Source organism: Doryrhamphus excisus, linkage group LG8, assembly GCF_037039965.1.
Source record: "Doryrhamphus excisus strain RoL-2023G ecotype Guam linkage group LG8, RoL_Dexc_Guam_v1.1, whole genome shotgun sequence".
Lineage (NCBI taxonomy): Eukaryota > Metazoa > Chordata > Actinopteri > Syngnathiformes > Syngnathidae > Doryrhamphus > Doryrhamphus excisus.
Window position 1 is genome coordinate 5,950,976 of NC_136364.1, and position 19,664 is coordinate 5,970,639.

The 19,664-nt window shown below is 40.1% G+C and overlaps 1 protein-coding gene across 6 annotated transcripts in view; it reads left to right on the top strand.

The window, feature by feature from the left end:
* LOC131134832 (protocadherin Fat 3) overlaps positions 1 to 19,664 on the top strand; it is a 121,606-nt gene that overhangs the window by 35,247 nt on the left and 66,695 nt on the right. For all 6 annotated transcript variants that reach the window (XM_078792681.1, XM_078792682.1, XM_078792683.1 and 3 more), the window contains exon 2: positions 14,884 to 18,213. In XM_078792681.1, the coding sequence (XP_078648807.1) occupies positions 14,901 to 18,213 (3,313 nt within the window). In that variant the 5' untranslated portion in view covers positions 14,884 to 14,900. The remainder of the gene's footprint in view (positions 1 to 14,883; positions 18,214 to 19,664) is intronic.

The window sequence follows — 19,664 nt, forward strand, 5'->3', positions numbered from 1 at the left end:
CAATCCGGGGACTGTAAAACCAAAAAGAGCTGATATATGCGGCTGTCCGTCATCCTAGACGTGCTAGGCTACGCTACAACTAAGGAGCGAGGCTGGAGGCAGATATAATGTTGACCTGGAGGGACGTGAGCACAGGTGTGAACCTTAATAACGAAGTCAACTGCACGGTAAATACAGCAAGATGTCCACAGCTGAGGCACGGCACACTCACAGCCTTAGCTAGCCTCCAGCCACTTATCTCCATTTATATACCAAGACAAAATACACATACAATAATCCTTCGGTTCTTGCAATGAATGGGTTCCGGACCTGACTGTAATAAGTCCATTTCCACAAGGTACACATTTCTTATTTATGAATACAGCATTTCGCTAGAAGACCTGAAAGCATAGTACACTCTATTTTCACACAATAAGCCATTTAAGACATACAGTTAGGTTAGTTACTGGAAAATACTACAAAGGTAGTAAGTATAAATGTGTCATGATGTGCTATATATATCACTATATTGACACTTACTATGGTACCCATTATGGCATTGGATGCTCATATCACAGAGTACTTTGGTACGGGAGAAAAAATAAAAAAATGTAAAAAAAAAAATTAAAAACTAAGAAAAAATTAATAAAAATTAATAAAATAAATTAATAAATGAAATAAATGTGCTAAATACAAGGATGAAGAGTCTTGAACCAGTCATGATGTGCTATATATATCACTATATTGACACTTACTATGGTACCCATTATGGCATTGGATGCTCATATCACCGAGTACTTTGGTACGGGACAAAACATAAAAAAAACAATAATAAATAAAATCAATAAAATAAAAAAAACATAAATTAAAAAAATACTTTTTTTAAACATTAAAAAAACATATATAAAAATAAATAAATAAATAAAAACCATCAAAAAAATTGACTTACACTATATTAGGAAAGCAGGAAGTGAACAAATGTGATGGAGGGGTAGGATTTAATAAGCTTTGCTTCATCCTACTCCTTTTGGACATGTGGAACTGGGAACTGATTATGGGATGCACTCCATTGGAATCTGATGCATGTTCAAATGAAAAAAAAAATATTTTATTAAAAATAAATAATAATAATAATAATAATAATAATAAAATTAAAATAATTAAAAAAAGTAAAAAATATATTTACAAAAATATTATTTTTTTAATGTATTTTAAAAAATACAAAAATGTATTTAAAAAAACTAAAATAAGTAATAAAAAAATGCAAAATTTAATTAAATAAAGAAATAAATAACTTCAATTATATTAGGAAAGCAGGAAGTGAACAAATGTAAGAGTTAGTGATTGTAAAAGTACCAGATGGAGGGGTAGGATTTAATAAGCTTTGCTTCTTCCTACTCCTTTTGGACATGTGGAACTGGGAACTGATTATGGGCTGCACTCAATTGGAATCTGATGCATGTTCAAATGAAATCAAACCATTACCATTAGCATGATAGCTTGACACCGGTAAATGTGACTTATAGTCCGGTGTGTTTGTTTCTTCTTCATTAAATTTTTTTTGACCGATGCGAAATGTGCACCAGAACAACCTGTAATTTCCTTTACAGTAAATAAAAAAATATTATAGGGAATAGATTATGATTTCATGGAAGGCAACAAAATGAAAGGATCTGAAAGATGCAGTGTTGCCTAATGTTTGTAAATCTCCCCTCACTGTGAGTGAATAAATGAATTTCACGTGGTAGACGTTTATTCCCACCCCCACATGCTGGCGCTCTGTTAAGCGTCGAAGGGATCCGCGAGAACAGCAGCACATGGGAAGTAGGTCGGGGCTAAGAGGGGGAACACCAATGAAGAGCCGCCATGACAGAAGGGGACACAACTTGGAAAACTCGGTCGCAGAGAATCGCCCGATGAACAGGAAGGGTCAAGAAAGAAAAAAAGATGAATCAAATGAAAGTTGACCCCAGGTCAAAGGTCAATGAAAAGCACGGAATGTGTCAGTTTGACCTTTAGAATAAAAGTAGCAAAAACAAAACAGGAGTAATAATTCCTGTCTTCTATAAATAATGTATTTTCTTTTCTCGGCGCCGCACAGAACACAGTGACTTAGGCGAATGAGAGCGGAATATCAATGACACGCCATGACTTATTTATGTTACATGCAAAGCGCTGGTCTCAACCTTTTTTCTTGTTAGAGCTACTTTTACAAAATGAAAATGACCACGAGTTATGAAATTTTGTAACATTTATTTTCGTAGCTTATTTCAACCCAAACAAACCAAATACGCTTGTTTTACCGGAACATTAACAAAATGCCGCCTCTCGCCTGACGTCAGCTGGGATAGGCTCCAGCATACCCCCGCAACCTCAGTGAGAATAAGCGTTATGGGAAATGGATGCATGGATTCATAAAATATTGCACTTATAATAATGCACTTTTTTTTTGTGTGCTCACATTTTTAACTGAAAATGAAAACCCGGCTTGCAGGTGCTTCATGTGGTTGTGGGGAATCGGGCAGGGGGGGGGGGGCTGGTGGTCCCTGATGTATAAGTATAAAGCCCACCCCCACACACCCACATGTATTTCAATATTAATATTGCACTTTCACACTAGACGGACCCACTGAATATGCGGCCCGCAGGCCAAATGTGGCCCGCAGGACACTAGTTTGAGGCCCCCGCCTTGATATGAAAGTTTAATGTTTGATATGGATGCTGTATGGTATCATGTACCCAGAAAAAATGATTACCTTTGATTCATGTTCATGTTAAAGGTTAAATAACTGTTAATAGTTATCCTCCCTATCCGTGTGGAAGTGGTAAGTTTTTGGCTATTTAAGTTGAAAGGAAATAACTCGAAGGCTACCGTTTAGGTGGCTAGCGCTCTAGTTTGCGAGTTAGCATGTGTCTCGAGACCCTGCAGTTGCGCAATATGTTGTAAATAAAAAGAGTATAAATGTGACTATAGTCGTGTTTTGTCATGTCTACAGGGCTCTAATAATGCTTTGTTCATTTTAATCTGAAAAAAATCATTTGTCTACCCACCAACTATATGTGCTTTCTTAAGTTTTTATTATTTGCCGTTTTATTATTATTATTATATTTATTTATTACTGATTGATTGATTTTCTTTATTCTTGATTTGTTTATTTATTTTTCATCTTATTTTGTGTAGAAAAATAAAAAGTAAGATATTTGAGAACAGTGGAATGTTTTATCAGAGCTTTTATTGTAGAAAATTGGAACCAAAGCAAAGTTTTTAAATTTTTTTTGTTTTTAATAAATGCGTTTTTTTTTTTTTTTTTGGAAAACCTGATGCGGCCCAGTCTCACCCAGACCCGAGCTCCAATGGCCCCCAAGTAAATTGAGTTTGAGACCCCTGTACTAAAACAATGAAGGATCTGTGTAAACTTTGTCATCAGTGCTGACCAGATTGTTATGAAAATAGTTTATTAATACGTGGACGGACATGTTTCCCAAACAAATACAGGCGGTGATGCTGTAGTCAATTTGCCGCACATGGAAGTCAGTCTTGCAGCTGCCAAGGAGTTGAAGACTCTGACCCAGATTCCATACACACCATGGACACATACCGTAAACACTGGTCCTGGCGATAACCGCGGGGTTGGCGGTTCTAAAAGCATCCAGTTCCCATCTGCCGTTGTGTCCTTGGGCAAGACACTTCGCCCGTGACGCCCACGCTGGTGTAGAAATGTGAATGGCGGTGGTTTGACGTTTCCGCCCAATCTGCTGTAGGGAAGCTGTGGTTAGCGGGAATTGACCACGACCAGAGTGTGACCAAATGAATAGTGGCTTCAGTGGGAAGGGATTTGGATGCAGAGGAAAGTCTTATATAACATCCATTCATCGCTTTGTCGTGGGTGAGTCTATCCCAAACGACTTTGGGCACATTCACACCTACGGGAAGTTTAGAGCCTCTAACTGACGTACTATAGTTTATATTGTATATAGTTTTGGTGTTTGGGTGGTGCTGGAGCCTATCCCAGCTGTCTTGGGGTACACCCTGAACTGGTGGCCAGCCAATCCCAGGGCACTTATAGACAAACAACCATTCACACTCACATTCATACCTATGGACAATTTGGAGTGGCTAATTAACCTAGCATGTTTTTGGAATGTGGGAGGAAACCGGAGTAAAACCGGAGAAAACCCACGCATGCACGAGTAGAACATGCAAACTCCACACAGAGATGTCCGAGGGTGGGGAAAGACAAAATAAGAAGCCAAAAAGTTACCACTTCCACACAAAATAGGAGAACTCATTTATTCATTTTCTACTGCTTTTCCTCACAAGGGTCATGGGGGGTGCTGGAGCCTATCCCAGCTGTCTTGGGGCGAGAGGCGGGGTACACCCTGGACTGGTGGCCAGCCAATCCCAGGGCACATACAGACAAACAACCATTCACACTCACATTCATACCTATGGACAATTTGGAGTGGCTAATTAACCTAGCATGTTTTTGGAATGGGGGAGGAAACCGGAGTAAAACCGGAGAAAACCCACGCATGCACGAGTAGAACATGCAAACTCCACACAGAGATGTCCGAGGGTGGGGAAAGACAAAATAAGAAGCCAAAAAGTTACCACTTCCACACAAAATAGGAGAACTCATTTATTCATTTTCTACTGCTTTTCCTCACAAGGGTCATGGGGGGTGCTGGAGCCTATCCCAGCTGTCTTGGGGCGAGAGGCGGGGTCCACCCTGGACTGGTGGCCAGCCAATCCCAGGGCACATATAGACAAACAACCATTCACACTCACATTCATACCTATGGACAATTTGGAGTGGCTAATTAACCTAGCATGTTTTTGGAATGGGGGAGGAAACCGGAGAAAACCCACGCATGCACGGGGAGAACATGCTAGGAACATGCGATTCCGAGGCTGGAATTGAACCCTGGTCTTCTAGCTGTGACGTCTGCGCGCTAACCACTCGACTTCCGTGCAGCCAGCCAAGATTCAAACATTGCTATATTTTTCTGATAATGATAGCAACGCTGTTGTTTTTTAGGACTGAAATTATGTAAAAAAAAAAAAAAAGTAGCCCAGGAATGCTAATGCGATGATAAAATGCTTGTGTTCCTTGTTTCACCAGGAAGAGAGCTAGTTTTCTACCATCGAACGTGGAAGCTTCTTGTGTTTTCTTATTACCCCGGAGGAGCCTCGGGTCTCCCGTCCTCATTTGAAGTGAGATTGATTAGCACTGATTGCATTCATTGCGGCGCCTCACCAAGCTTGAAGCATTATTTTCACCTGCAAGAACCCTCATCTGAAACACAAACATTTCTATATTGACAATTATAGCACCGCTTGTTTGTTTCTTTATTTACAACAAAGGATTTGCTCGTTTGTGTGTGGGCAAGCACGTCTGTCTCACGGCTTCACGGATTCGGGTTTTGGATCTGAGATCTGATCTCTCTGTGTTTGCAGTGTTTTCTCCAGGGTGTATTAACATAACTTGCATTTTAGGTGAAATAACGACTTTAATTATCAATAAGAATATGAATATGAATGCTCGGTTGTCTTCATGTACTCTGTGGTTGACTAGCGACCAGTCCAAGGTGTACGGAGCCCAAAGACCAGTTCAAGTGTGACCCTGAACCGAGTAAGTGGTGGAAAATTCATGAATAAATTAATGATTTTCTTTGATGTCCTCAGTTAGTAGTCGGTGACTATGATTCCCAGCGGTGGTGCATTAAATTACAAAGATTTTCCAGTTGAAACCATGCCAGCATAGCAGGAACAATTGAACAGCTGGACATACTCTCCATATAAATGCAGTATAAATACAATAGTTTTTCATTCATCGTGAACTGAATCTAAAACTTTATCTATGTACACAAAAGCATATTTCTCTCTAATATTGTTCGCAAATCTGTTAGTGAGATAATCCATCTACCTCACAGGTTTAGCATATCAAGATTCTGTGTGTGTGTGTGTGTGCCTTAGGCTGGCTACAATAAAAGGCTGCTCAAATGTGAGCATTTGCCCACTCTAGTCAATTATAATGATGAACCTCTGAGAAGGTTTTGACAGTTGCTGAGGAAGTTCTTTGGTTATGAAAATGCTGGTTGTGGAGGTCCTAGCCTGGTGTGGTTGCATGTGGTGAGGATTTATTAATAAACTGAATATATTTATAGTTAGCATAGAAAACCTGTTAATGACTTCCTAAAAATGGGTTTCACTTTTTTGCTTCTATTATTGTTTGTTTACATCACATTGCCGTTAGCATAGCAAGCAACCGAGCTAAGTACCGTAATAATAAATGAAAAAAGTGTTTATGTTCCATAAACACTGGACACCTTTTGTGTTCATGTTTATTTTTAGTGTAGCTGAATTAGCATTGTGTTAGCATATCTTACACCTATTCAGCCTGTTCTCTATTCTTTTATTGTTACAACTTGCCTTCCAAGAGGACCTAATGTCTGTTTTGGTCAAGTAGTTTGGAAAATAAATTACCCGCAAAAAATGCAACTTATGTTTATATGTACGTATGTGGGACTTAGAAATGTTTTTTTCGACCTGATTATGCATTTTTTGGCCTTGTGCGACTTATACTCCGGAGCGACTTATATATGTTTTTATCTCCCTGATTATGCATTTTGGCATTGTGCGACTTATATTCCGGAGCACTTATGTATGTTTTTTGTACCTCATTATGCATATTTGGCATTGTGCGACTTATACTCCGTGCGACTTATGTATGTTTTTGGTACGTCATTATGCATATTTGGCATTGTGCGACTTATACTCCAGTGCGACTTATGTATGTTTTTTTCTACCTAATTATGCATTTTTGGCATTGTGCGACTTATACTCCGGAGCGACTTATATATGTTTTTATCTACCTGATTATGCATTTTTGGCCTTGTGCGACTTATGTATGTTTTTTTCTACCTAATTATGCATTTTGGCATTGTGCGACTTATATTCCGGAGCACTTATGTATGATTTTTTCTACCTGATTATGCATTTTTGGCCTTGTGCGACTTATACTCTGGAGCGACTTATGTATGTTTTTTTTCTACCTAATTTTGCATTTTTGGCATTGTGCGACTTATACTCCGGAGCAACTTATGTATGTTTTTTTCTACCGAATTGTGCATTTTTGGCCTTGTGCGACTTAAACTTCGGAGTGACTTATGTATGTTTTTTTCTACCTGATTATGCATTTTTGGCATTGTGCGACTTATACTCCAGTGCGACTTATGTATGTTTTTTTTCTACCTAATAATGCATTTTTTGCCTTGTGTGACTTATACTCCGGAGCAACTTATGTATGTTTTTTTTCTACCTAATTATGCATTTTTTGCATTGTGCGACTTATACTCCGGAGCGACTTATGTATGTTTTTTCTACCTGATTATGCATTTTTGGCATTGTGCGACTTACACTCCGGAGCGACTTATGTATGTTTTTTTCTACCTAATTATGCATTTTTGGCATTGTGTGACTTATATTCCGGATCACTTATGTATGATTTTTTTCTAATTGATTATGCATTTTTGGCATTGTGCGACTTATACTCCAGTGCGACTTATGTATGTTTTTTTTTCGACCTGATTATGCATTTTTGGCATTCTGCGACTTATACTCCGGAGTGACTTATGTATGTTTTTTTTCTACCTAATTATGCATTTATGGCATTGTGCGACTTATACTCCAGAGTAACTTATAGTCCAGAAAATACGGTACTTAGCCTCTCCAATTAATTTATCCAAACTTGCTTGACAAAGTGTTTCAAATGTGGTGGGGAAGAAGAACGAAGAAGCTACATAGAACCTTACCATTCATAGAGTGAGAATGATCTCAGCCATGGCATGTCGGCTTGGCTCTGCTGGCTCAGTAGCCAATCTCCATTTAGTGTGAAAGGCAATGAAATCTAACACAATCTCATAACATTATTGACGCCTACTGACCAGAATATTACGTATAACTCGTCTTTCAATACTAACAATAGGCCATAGTCAACCATAAAGCAGGGGCCTGGCAATAAGCATGTTGTCTAATCAACATCTTGATATGGTGGATGGATTATCTCGGCACATCAACGCAGATTTAGACAGATTAGTGAACAATATTTGAGAGAAATAGGCCTTTATGTAGAACGAAAAAGTTATAGATCCTTATAAAGAACGGGAGAAAAAGCTTTTGCCCATTTTGTCACGTGGTAGTGAAAGTCGATTTGTGGTGTCTGACCTAGACCCATTATTCATTTTTGTCTTTTTATGCGCACATTCCGCTTACCTTCTCTGGTGCACACACATCCAAATCCCACTCGTACACACACACACACCGACCGAAGGTAAAAATGATTTTAATTGGTCATCCTCTGAGTCATATGTGGAACTGTGGGGCAAGGTCCCGTGTAGGGTAAAAACACAAAACAATATATTTTGGGGTAATTGACTATTTAGTATTTATCTCGGGCCAGTGGATGTCATCCTGCTGATTGATGCGTTAACCGGAGTTGACAATCGTGCTTGCGGGCGCTCTTGTGTGCGGTGCTAAGTATGGATGAGATGATGGATGTATGGATGAGATGATGCTCACTCCTCCACTTCTCCTTCTGTCCTCTCTATGTCTCGCTTGTTTATATTCGCATTCCAGCTTTTAGGCTCTTTATTCCATCTGTCATTCACTTTTTCCAGATAAGGCTCTGATTATTGCTGGATTTGCCTGTAAATGTATTTTCATGCAGCGTGTATCCATTTTGTCCGAGTGAAGCCATCCTTTGATCACATTGCAGCCATGCATTAAATCCATTGCTTCAAATGCACACAAGATGCAGAATAGATTTGCATCTCATATTAAGATTGGTTGTCTATGTTGAAAGTAAATAGCAGTGCATTTACTCGTCGGTACATGAATATACTACTAAATACATGATTAATAATGGAAAAGCTTTGGTTCATTTTGTTTTGGAAATCCAAGGAAATAAAGCCAGGATAGATGCTGGAGGATCTAGGAAGCTTTCTGTGTGGGTTATTGTGTGTAGCTGCTCTTAAGGAGTCCACAACTCAATACAAAAAGCCCAAAATTTGCACAATGGCTCCAGTTCTTTGATTTTCCTTTTCAGTGTCTATATTTTTATGTTTCTGTGGTTATATATTCAATGCACAATACGCTATGCTTGGAATGTTTTATGTGACAATGTGCTATGCATGCGGGAAAAAAATAGCATCCCCTTTTTTGTGGCGGTTTCTTAATTTTGTTTTTATTTTTTTATATTTTGGCGGTTTCTTTAAAAAAAAAAAACACTAGCAATTGTGATAAATGTCTATTTTAGACCCACGGCTCACCCAACCGTCCCCTTCATTACACTTATTAAACGCATTTAAAAATGTATCATATTAAAAATGTACTCATCACTAAAGAAGGGTAATGCAAGATGATCAATGATCAGTATCGGAGATATTTATATACTTACACTACCGCTCAAACGTTTGGGATCACTTGCAAATTTCTTTGTTTTTCCAAAGAAAAACACATTTTCATGCATTTCACAAACAAATACAATGAATCAGATGATACATTTCAATCTCCTGGTATGGCTGCTAATCCAAGTTCATCATTTTATAAGGCTAATAGATGATTAGAAAAGACATCTAAAAATCTCTTACCATGCTGTTAACTACTCCCTTCAGAGAGCGGCACAAACTGGGTCTAACAAGGACAGGAAAACGCTACACAAATATGTGAGAGTGTGTAGTTTAAGACAAAGACCTGGCAGCTGCACTAAATAGTAGCCGTCAAACACCAGTGTCGGTATCAAAAGTGAAGGATGCTGGACTTCATGGCAGGACTGCCAAGAAAAAGCCAGATCTCAGACTGGACAAAAAAAAATTTCAAGTGATCCCAAACTTTTAAGCGGTAGTGTATATACTCATATACTTTGTGTATTTATATACTGTTTAAGCAAGTAAAACATCTTCACGCTTGGCGAAAAAACATTGTGATGTACATGTTAATATGCTGCATGATGAATGTAAGCACTGTCCTTAATGCTCACAAACGCTTCAACTGAATGTGAACATTTCATGGCCGACATGATGATTTTGTTCAGTGTTGAGGCATCATAACTGCCTTCCTCTTCTCATTTTTATCCCCAAGAGAGATGGACTGACCTAGTAAAAGTGCTTTGAGATACTTCTTGCAGAAAGTCTTCTCCACCTCCACCCACCCAGCCTCTTGACTGACTGAAGTTGGTATCACAATGACATTTTAAGGTCAGATGAAAATTGTAGGGTTCTCAGCATTCCACACAAGCGCAGTTGAGATTTTCTTTCCTGAATGACTTGAAGGAATTGTATTGAAAATGCTGGCAGACGTGCTTTCTTACTGGGGGGCTTTTTGGACACGCAGAGGAAGAAAATGCTCGGTTTTCTTCTGCGCCGTGCAAAAATGTAGCGCTCTTGTGAAAGCGAGGAAGACCGCGTGGCTGAGAATGAACCTGTGTACTTTGGTAATATGTTATTATACGAATACTTGCTTGCACTGCCTCATTTAGTCGTGGTGAAAAGTGCCGAGTCATCAAGTCGCAAAACCAGTGCGGCTTTCCTTTGACCACAACATGACATTTACGGCATCAGGTTTGTCTTCCAAAGACCGGCTTTGCACATATTTGGGACTTGTGTGTTAAACAGAAGACACTTTTTACGACGTCGGATCGCAGTTGACTCGGAATTTCAGGAAAACGATTGTGATAAGTCGATGATGAATTTGCCTTTCATGTTGCCCTTGGAAGTTATTTTCCCGACCGTCGGTTTTGGTGATGTTCCACTTATCTTCTTCGTCGTGTAATTATTTTGTTCCTTCTCAAACCACCTCCGGTTTTGTGAAACATGCAATTGAAGATCCTTGTTTCGTGACCGCAGAAGAATGATGTCAGAAGTCATTTTGGTTTCATAAGAAGGAGGCCGTCAGTCGCTCGACTTTACACCGCCGATAAGAGCGAGTGCCACCAAGGTGCCCTTGAGACAGGCAGCAAACCACAGAAATTTGCTCCGGGGTGTCACTCCAAAGATTCCAAAGATGTGGAGTGTGAAGGGCATTCCCTCTGTGGGATGTTTCATATGTTATTGGATAATTAGAGTAGGGCATTTCCTCCTCCTGTATTATTGACAACCTGATCATGTTTATAGATTTATATATTTATCTATCTGTAAGAACTCGGAAAGCACCCATCCACAGTTTTTCTGATCCCGATTGTCTAAAATCTGCTGATCAGATACTGTTTCGATACCAGAACTTTGTTGGCTTTAAATGTTATTGTTATCATTATGGTTGATTTTATATGAGTCCCAAAAGTGACTGGCCAGAAATCAAATATTTCCACACAGCTGACACATTGTGATTAGGAATAGGTGCCGATTTTTTTCCATCAGCCTTAGCCGATGGCCGATTTTGCTTAGGCCGATATTTGTGGCCGATACTGTTTTTGCTCCCTCAATTTACATGAAAAAAAATGACAATGATAACAAATATTCCAGGTCTCAAGTTGAAACAAATATTTATACAAATATAAACACTGAACACAGTAGGATTCAGCTTTCTTCAACACACATTTAAACTTGCATTATCAACTTTAAAAGGAATAAATATTCAACCATGTGCAAAACTAGTTTCATTTTATCTAGCATTGATGTGATCGACCGATACCGATTCAAGTAAAGAACGCAACCGATATATCGGCTGGCCGATGTATCGATCAATCTTTAATGGCCAATATAGCCTAAACCAGGGTTCTCAAACACGCGGCCCGTGGGCCAAATGTGGCCCGCAGGACACTAGTTTGAGGCCCCCGCCTTGATATGAAAGTTTAATGTTTGATATGGATGCTGTATGGTATCATGTACCCAGAAAAAATGATTACGTTTGATTCATGTTCATGTTAAAGGTTAAATAACTGTTAATAGTTATCCTCCCTATCCGTGTGGAAGTGGTAAGTTTTTGCCTATTTAGGTTTCAAGGAAATAACTTGAAGGCTACCGTTTAGGTGGCTAGCTCTCTAGTTTGCGAGTTAGCATGTGTCTCAAGACCCTGCAGTTGCGCAATATGTTGTAAATAAAAAGGGTATAAATGTGACTATAGTCGTGTTTTGTCATGTCTACAGGGCTCTAATAATGCTTTGTTCATTTTAATCTGAAAAAAATCATTTGTCTACCCACCAACTATATGTGCTTTCTTAACTTTTTATTATTATTATTATTATTATTATTATTATTATTATTATTATTATTATTATTATTATTATTATTATTATTATTATTATTATTATATTTATTTATTTATTACTGATTGATTCATTTTTTTATTCTTGATTTATTTATTTTTCATCTTATTTTGTGCAGAAAAATAAAAATTAAGATATTTGAGAACAGTGGAATGTTTTATCAGAGCTTTTATTGTAGAAAATCGGAACCATAACACTGAAAAAGTTTGTATATTTTTCTGTTTTTAATAAATGTTTGAGACCCCTGACCTAAACGATATACTATAGCGATATAACGCTACAACATACAACAGTAGCATTCTCGGTGTTATGATTATTGTTTGGCATTTAACAGATTACGAAGCTTCTATTTTGGCTGTTGACGTATGCAGGAACATAATTTACGTCATTTCTGTCTGTATGAGTTGTATAGACCAGGGGTCAGCAACCCGCATGTTGCTTTTGTTTTGGCTCCCTTTTCAGTGCTTGAATATTATATATGTTATATATTAATAACACCCGAGTGGATAAAATGACCATTTTTAATATATCCGATTTAGCATCCCGGCTGAGTTGTGACTGGAGACGGGATGCTCACAAGGAAGGGAGTGTGAGCCGGCGTTGGCCTGTCTGCATGCGTTCAGACATGATAGAGACGTCTTTTCCCCTTGCGGTAAGATTACCGTGAATATAATCTCCCCAAAAAGAAAGTAAGGTTTTTTTTTTTTAATTCTGCACGGACAGATTCCTTTGTCCTCTCTGCCAACGATGCTGGCAACCCTGCAGTCCAGCCCCCAACAAGCCGGGCGAAAATGGTCTTTTTGATGGTAAATGTTGCCAACCTTTGCTCGAGACTCTTATTCATCTACTTGCTAATTTCCTGTTCAAAGCTGCTTACTCCGTGTTAAAACTTACTTATGTTAAAGTTATTTTATTTCTGATACTTGATACTTAATATACTTTATTTTCTGCCATGGAGGCAAGGATGAGTTCATCTATGCCGATACTTGATCGGATCGGCCACATCCCAAGTGGCAAAGAGTTGCCGGCACCAGCATCGTTCAAGCATGAATTAAGATGCTAACAGACTTGAGTATAGTCCCCCCCCTCATGGTCTCACTGTGAACCCTAGGGGTGCCCCCGCACTATTTGAGAACCACTGGAGTAGGAAACCCAACGGTCAAGTCATCGCTATGTGGCGCTTTCTTTCGATGCTGTAAATCAGGGATCTCAAACTCAATTTACCTGGGGGCCACTGGAGCTAGGGTCTGGGCGAGGCTGGGCCGCATCAGGTTTCCCCCCCCAAAAAAACGCATTTATTAAAAACAGAAAAATATACAAACTTTTTCAGTGCTTTGGTTCCGATTTTCTACAATAAAAGCTCTGATAAACATTCCACTGTTCTCAAATATCTTAATTTTTATTTTTCTGAAGATGAAAAATAAATAAACAAATCAAGAAAATTAATCAATCAGTAATAAATAAATATAATAATAATAAAAACTTAAGAAAGCACATACAGTAAAGTCTCGTTATATCGATATTCTCGGGAGTCGGAAAAAATACCGATATAACCGGACTATCCATATATCCGATCCTGCGCCAAACTGCATTAAAAGTGGGCGGATCTTTGATATGGCATGTAATTTTCTCCTTGAGTTCATGGATTGCGTATCTACCATGCTTTTGTACTACAATACATTTTGTACTACAGTAAATAAAAATAAACTTACGCTGTAGTGATTACCGGTTACCGGGACATAATTCACCCCGGAACTATCGATAGGGAAGGTGTTGCCACCCGGAGGGGTAGGCGCGAGGGACGGGTGTTTTCCGCTGTGTGTGCTGCACTCTGGTGGTGGAAGTGTGAAAAATAAAGTTGACTGGAAGCAGCCGTTCGCCGTGTTCTTTTTTGGTATTGAAATCCTTAAGCAAAGATTGATTTAAGCTGCTTTTGTATCGATATAAGCAGACCAAATTGGCTGGCGGGAGATGAAAAGGGCATCCTAGTAACCGGATTATCATAATAACCGGGTATCGTACTAACGGAGCTAATTATATCATAAAAGACTAGAAATTTGCCGGGAAATGAAAATAGTATCGTAATAAGTAGTAATTCGTTATAACCGATATCGATATAACGAGACTTTACTGTATAGTTGGTGGGTAGACAAATGATTTTTTTCAGATTAAAATGAACAAAGCATTATTAGAGCCCTGTAGACATGACAAAACACGACTATAGTCACATTTATACTCTTTTTATTTACAACATATTGCGCAACTGCAGGGTCTTGAGACACATGCTAACTCGCAAACTAGAGAGCTAGCGACCTAAACGGTAGCCTTCAAGTTATTTTCTTTAAACTTAAATAGCCAAAAACTTACCACTTCCACACGGATAGGGAGGATAACTATTAACAGTTATTTAACCTTTAACATGAACATTAATCAAACGTAATAATTTTTTCTGGGTACATGATACCATACAGCATCCATATCAAACTAACATTAAACTTTCATATCAAGGCGGGGGCCTCAAACTAGTGTCCTGCGGGCCACATTTGGCCCACGGGCCGCGTGTTTGAGACCCCTGCTGTAAATCCTTCTCACTGTAAAGCATTTCTCACTCATTTTTTATTTATTTTTTTGTGTGTTTCAGAATGAAATGACGATGGGATGGATTTGAACATGGGCCAGTGGGCAGGCATGCGTGCCCCTCTGCTCGGCCTCGTCTTCCTGCCGCTGCTGTTTCTCTTCAAGCCGCCACCCTGCTGCGGACAGAACGCCCCTCCGAATTCAAGTCGGAATTCACCTCATTTGGACTTCACCCAGCCGGTGTACCACGCCACAGTCTACGAAAACTCAGCCGCTCGCACCTATGCCAACAGTAAAATTAAAATGGGCGTCCACCTGGCCCTGCGGTCCTGGGAGATCCGCTACAGAATCACATCCGGAGATGATGAGGGGTTTTTCAAAGCCGAGGAGTACGTTCTGGGCGACTTCTGCTTTTTGCGCATAAGGACTAAAGGAGGAAACGCTGCCATCTTAAACAGAGAAATCCAGGACAACTACGTTTTGACAGTCAAAGCCTCCATTAAGGGCGATGCGGTCACCGAGACCTGGACTAAAGTCAGCATCCAAGTCTTGGACATGAATGACCTGCGGCCTCTTTTTTCCCCGACCACGTACTCGGTCACCATCGCGGAAAGCACTCCGCTCAGAACTAGCATAGCGCAAGTTACGGCGACGGATGCGGACACCGGCTCCAACGGGGAGTTTTACTATTTTTTCAAAGACAAAATGGAGCTTTTTGCCGTGCATCCGACTAGCGGGGTCGTTTCTCTCAGCGGGAAGCTCAGCGTCGAGGAGCAAAACCGGTATGACTTAGAAATACTGGCAGTGGACCGAGGCATGAAGCTTTACGGGAATAATGGAGTCAGCAGCACGGCCAAGCTCTTTGTCCACATCGAGCGCGTAAATATGTACGCGCCGATCATAAATGTGATATCCCATCATCCTTCCTGGCTTGATCGGAACGCAGTGTTTGCCATTGTCACTGTAGACGATCCAGACGAGGGTTCAAACGGGTACATAGACTCGGTGGTCATTGTGGGCGGGGACCCTTCCAACCAGTTTTTCATGGAAAGATCCAACGAACGGGAGTTTGCCATAAAAGCGTCCGATACAATAAACTGGGAAACGTACCCGTACGGCTGTAACCTCACACTGCAAGCCAAAGATCGAGGAAACCCAGCAAAGTTCTCCGCCGTCAAGGTGGTCTACGTTGCGGTTAAAAAGCAACCGACATTGGATGTCAAGTTTGAGCGCGAGATGTATGACGTCAGTTTGAGCGAAATTGCGCCGCCCGGCACAATCGTGCAGGCGGTGAAAATAACACCAGAGCCGGATGATGCGGAATATATATTGACGCCTTCTGCAGATTCGACATTTTTTCAAATAAACACCTTAACCGGCGTCATCTCCACCAACGCATGGTTCACCCAAGCCACTCAGAATGTCTTTAACCTCGAGGTTTTGGAAATAGACAGCGAGCTCAAAGTCAAAGTGCAGATTTCTATCGTGGACGCCAATGACAATACCCCCAAATTTTCCCAGTCCTCTTATGAGGTTTCTGTCAACGAGAGTGTACCGGTTGGGACCGCCGTCTTAACGGTTTCTGCGACCGATGCAGATCGAGGCGAAAACGGGTACATCACTTTTAGTGTTTCCAGTCTTGTGCCGTTGCCGTTCCAAATCAATCAGTTCTCCGGCGTCATCACCACGACAAAGAAGCTGGACTTTGAGTCGTCTTCGGAGACATTTGTGTTTGTCGTCAGAGCCTCCGACTGGGGTTCGCCTTACCGACGAGAGAGCGAAGTGAATGTCACCATTCACCTGGAGAATGTCAATGACAACCAGCCCTTGTTTGAGAAGGTCGCGTGTCGGGGTGTGATCTCCACAGATTTCCCGATGGATGAAGCCATTACCACGATGTCCGCCATTGATGTAGACGAGTTAGATCTAGTGAAATATAAGATCATTTCAGGGAACGAGTGGGGCTACTTTGACCTTAACCCTGATTCGGGGATCCTTGCACTGAGACGCCCGCTGGATACCGCCAGTCCAAAGAACGGTGTCTTCAGTCTCAAAATAACCGCCACAGACGGTGAGAATTTTTCCGAACCCACGTTTGTAAACATTTCAATCGTGAAAGGGAAATCGCCTCACAGAAATTTTGACTGCAAAGAGACGAGAGTAGCTCAAAAATTGGCTGAGAAGTTACTAAAAAAGTCCAAAACCAGCACCAAGCCCAAAATGGAGGAGGGCTTTATTGATCTTTTTTCTGTCAACCGTCAAACGCCTCAGTTTGAGAGATCTTTTCCCACTGACATCTCCGTGGCGGAGGACCTCAAGCTTGGCTCGAGTGTCTTCCAGGTAAAAGCTTACGACGGCGACACGGGATTCAACGGCCAGATGGTTTACTCCATTCCAGACGGGAATATTGACAGCTGTTTTCAAATGGACATGGAAACCGGTCTTATCCGTGTCTTCCTTCCTATGGACAGAGAAAAGAGAGATCGTTATCTTCTCAACATAACCATCTATGATCTCGGCCTGCCACAGAAATCGGCTTGGCGTTTGCTAACTGTCTACATCCTGGATGCTAATGATAACGCGCCGCAGTTTTTGCAAGAAGGCGGTTATCGGATTTCCATACCGGAAAACACTGCCATCGGGACGGATGTCATTCAAGTGGAGGCCACCGACAAAGATCTGGGACTTAATGGAGAACTGGTGTACTCCTTTTTGACCAGCACCGCCCAGTTCGGTATCAACTCCACTAATGGTATCGTTTATGTTGCTGGCCAACTTGATCGGGAGTTGGCCGCTTGGTTTCATTTGAAGATCGAGGCCCGAGACAAGGCAGAAAAAGGGAAACAGAGATTTTCCATAAGTTCATTACAAGTCGTACTGGAAGACGTGAATGACTGCCCTCCGCTCTTTATTCCCAGTGTGTACAAAGCCAGAGCTCTGGAGGATCTCCCCATCGGAACTGTTGTGGCCTGGTTAGAAACCCAAGACCCGGATTTGGGTTTGGGTGGCCAGGTGCGCTACTCGTTAGCCAGCGACTACAATGGATGGTTTGACATCGACAAAGCAAGCGGAGCCATCCGTTTGACCAAGGAGTTGGACTACGAGACTCAGCAGTTCTACAATCTGACAGTCAGGGCCAAAGACAAAGGAAAACCAGTATCTCTTCTCTCTGTCACTTATGTGGAAGTGGAGGTCCTTGATGTGAACGAAAACCTCTATGCGCCGTACTTTTCCCAATTTGCCTTGTCAGGATCCATTAAGGAGAACGCACGGATTGGAAGTACGCTTCTACAAGTCAGCGCAAACGATGAAGACGATGGCAGGGATGGAGAAATCCAATATTCCATCCGTGATGGGAGCGGGCTCGGACGATTTGCCATCGATGAAGAAACAGGTATGGTTCTTTTCAAAATTGTTGTAGTCATGATTTTGATGCAGAGATTAAGACTGAATCCCTCAGACTAGAGCCATCTTCGGGCATAAAGTGATGAAGCCTGTATGGGTGAGAGGTGAAACGTCTAAGACAGCCTCAACAGTCCATTCGCAATCGATCCGATGTCCTGAGAGTACATCTCTACTGCTCACGTCGTTTTGCATCCGCCCGTCATAACCAACATTCGCTACCTTTCTCCCGTGACCTTTCGCTTTTCCTCAGACCTTCATGCTCGGATAGCCTCAATTGGCAGGCCAGCTGAAGTAAATACCATCAAAAAATACCTTTTACTCCAAGCTTAACCCTTAGATGCATAAGTGGGTCAAAAATGACCCGGTCAGGTTGTTTTCTTGAAATATCTTCATAATGAATTTTTTTTTATCATTTCATATTCCAGGTATTCCTCAAAAAACATATTTTTGATATCATGCCATTCACATTTTTAACTTACCTTTTATACATTTTAAGACATTTTAGTTTTTGTGTTACTACCCCAACCTTCCATAAGTGGGTCAAAAATGACCCGGTCAGGTTATTTTCTTGAAATATCTTCATAAATAATTTTTTTTTATCATTTCATATTCCAGGTTTTCCTAAAAAAAACATGTTTTTGATATCATGCCGTTCACATTTTAACTTACCTATTATACATTTTAAGAAATTTTTGTTTTTGTGTTACTACCCCAACCTTCCATAAGTGGGTCAAAAATGACCCGGTCAGGTTATTTTCTTGAAATATCTTCATAAATAATTTTTTTTTATCATTTCATATTCCAGGTATTCCTAAAAAAAACATGTTTTTGATATCATGCCGTTCACATTTTTAACTTACCTTTTATACATTTTAAGAAATTTTAAGAAATCTTCCATAAGTGGGTCAAAAATGACCCGGTCAGGTTGCTTTCTTTAAATATGTTAATAATGAATTTTTTTAATGATTTCATATTCCAGGTATTCCTCAAAAAACATGTTTTTTGATATCATGCCATTCACATTTTTAACTTACCTTTTGTACATTTTAAGAAATTTTAGTTTTTGTGTTACTACCCCAACCTTCCATAAGTGGGTCAAAAATGACCCGGTCAGGTTATTTTCTTGAAATATCTTCATAAATCATTTTTTTTTATCATTTCATATTCCAGGTATTCCTAAAAAAAACATGTTTTTGATATCATGCCGTTCACATTTTTAACTTACCTTTTATACATTTTAAGAAATTTTAGTTTTTGTGTTACTACCCCAACCTTCCATAAGTGGGTCAAAAATGACCCGGTCAGGTTGTTTTCTTGAAATATCTTCATAATTAATTTTTTTTTATCATTTCATATTCCAGGTATTCCTAAAAAAAACATGTTTTCGATATCATGCCATTCACATTTTTAACTTACTTTTTATACATTTTAAGAAATTTT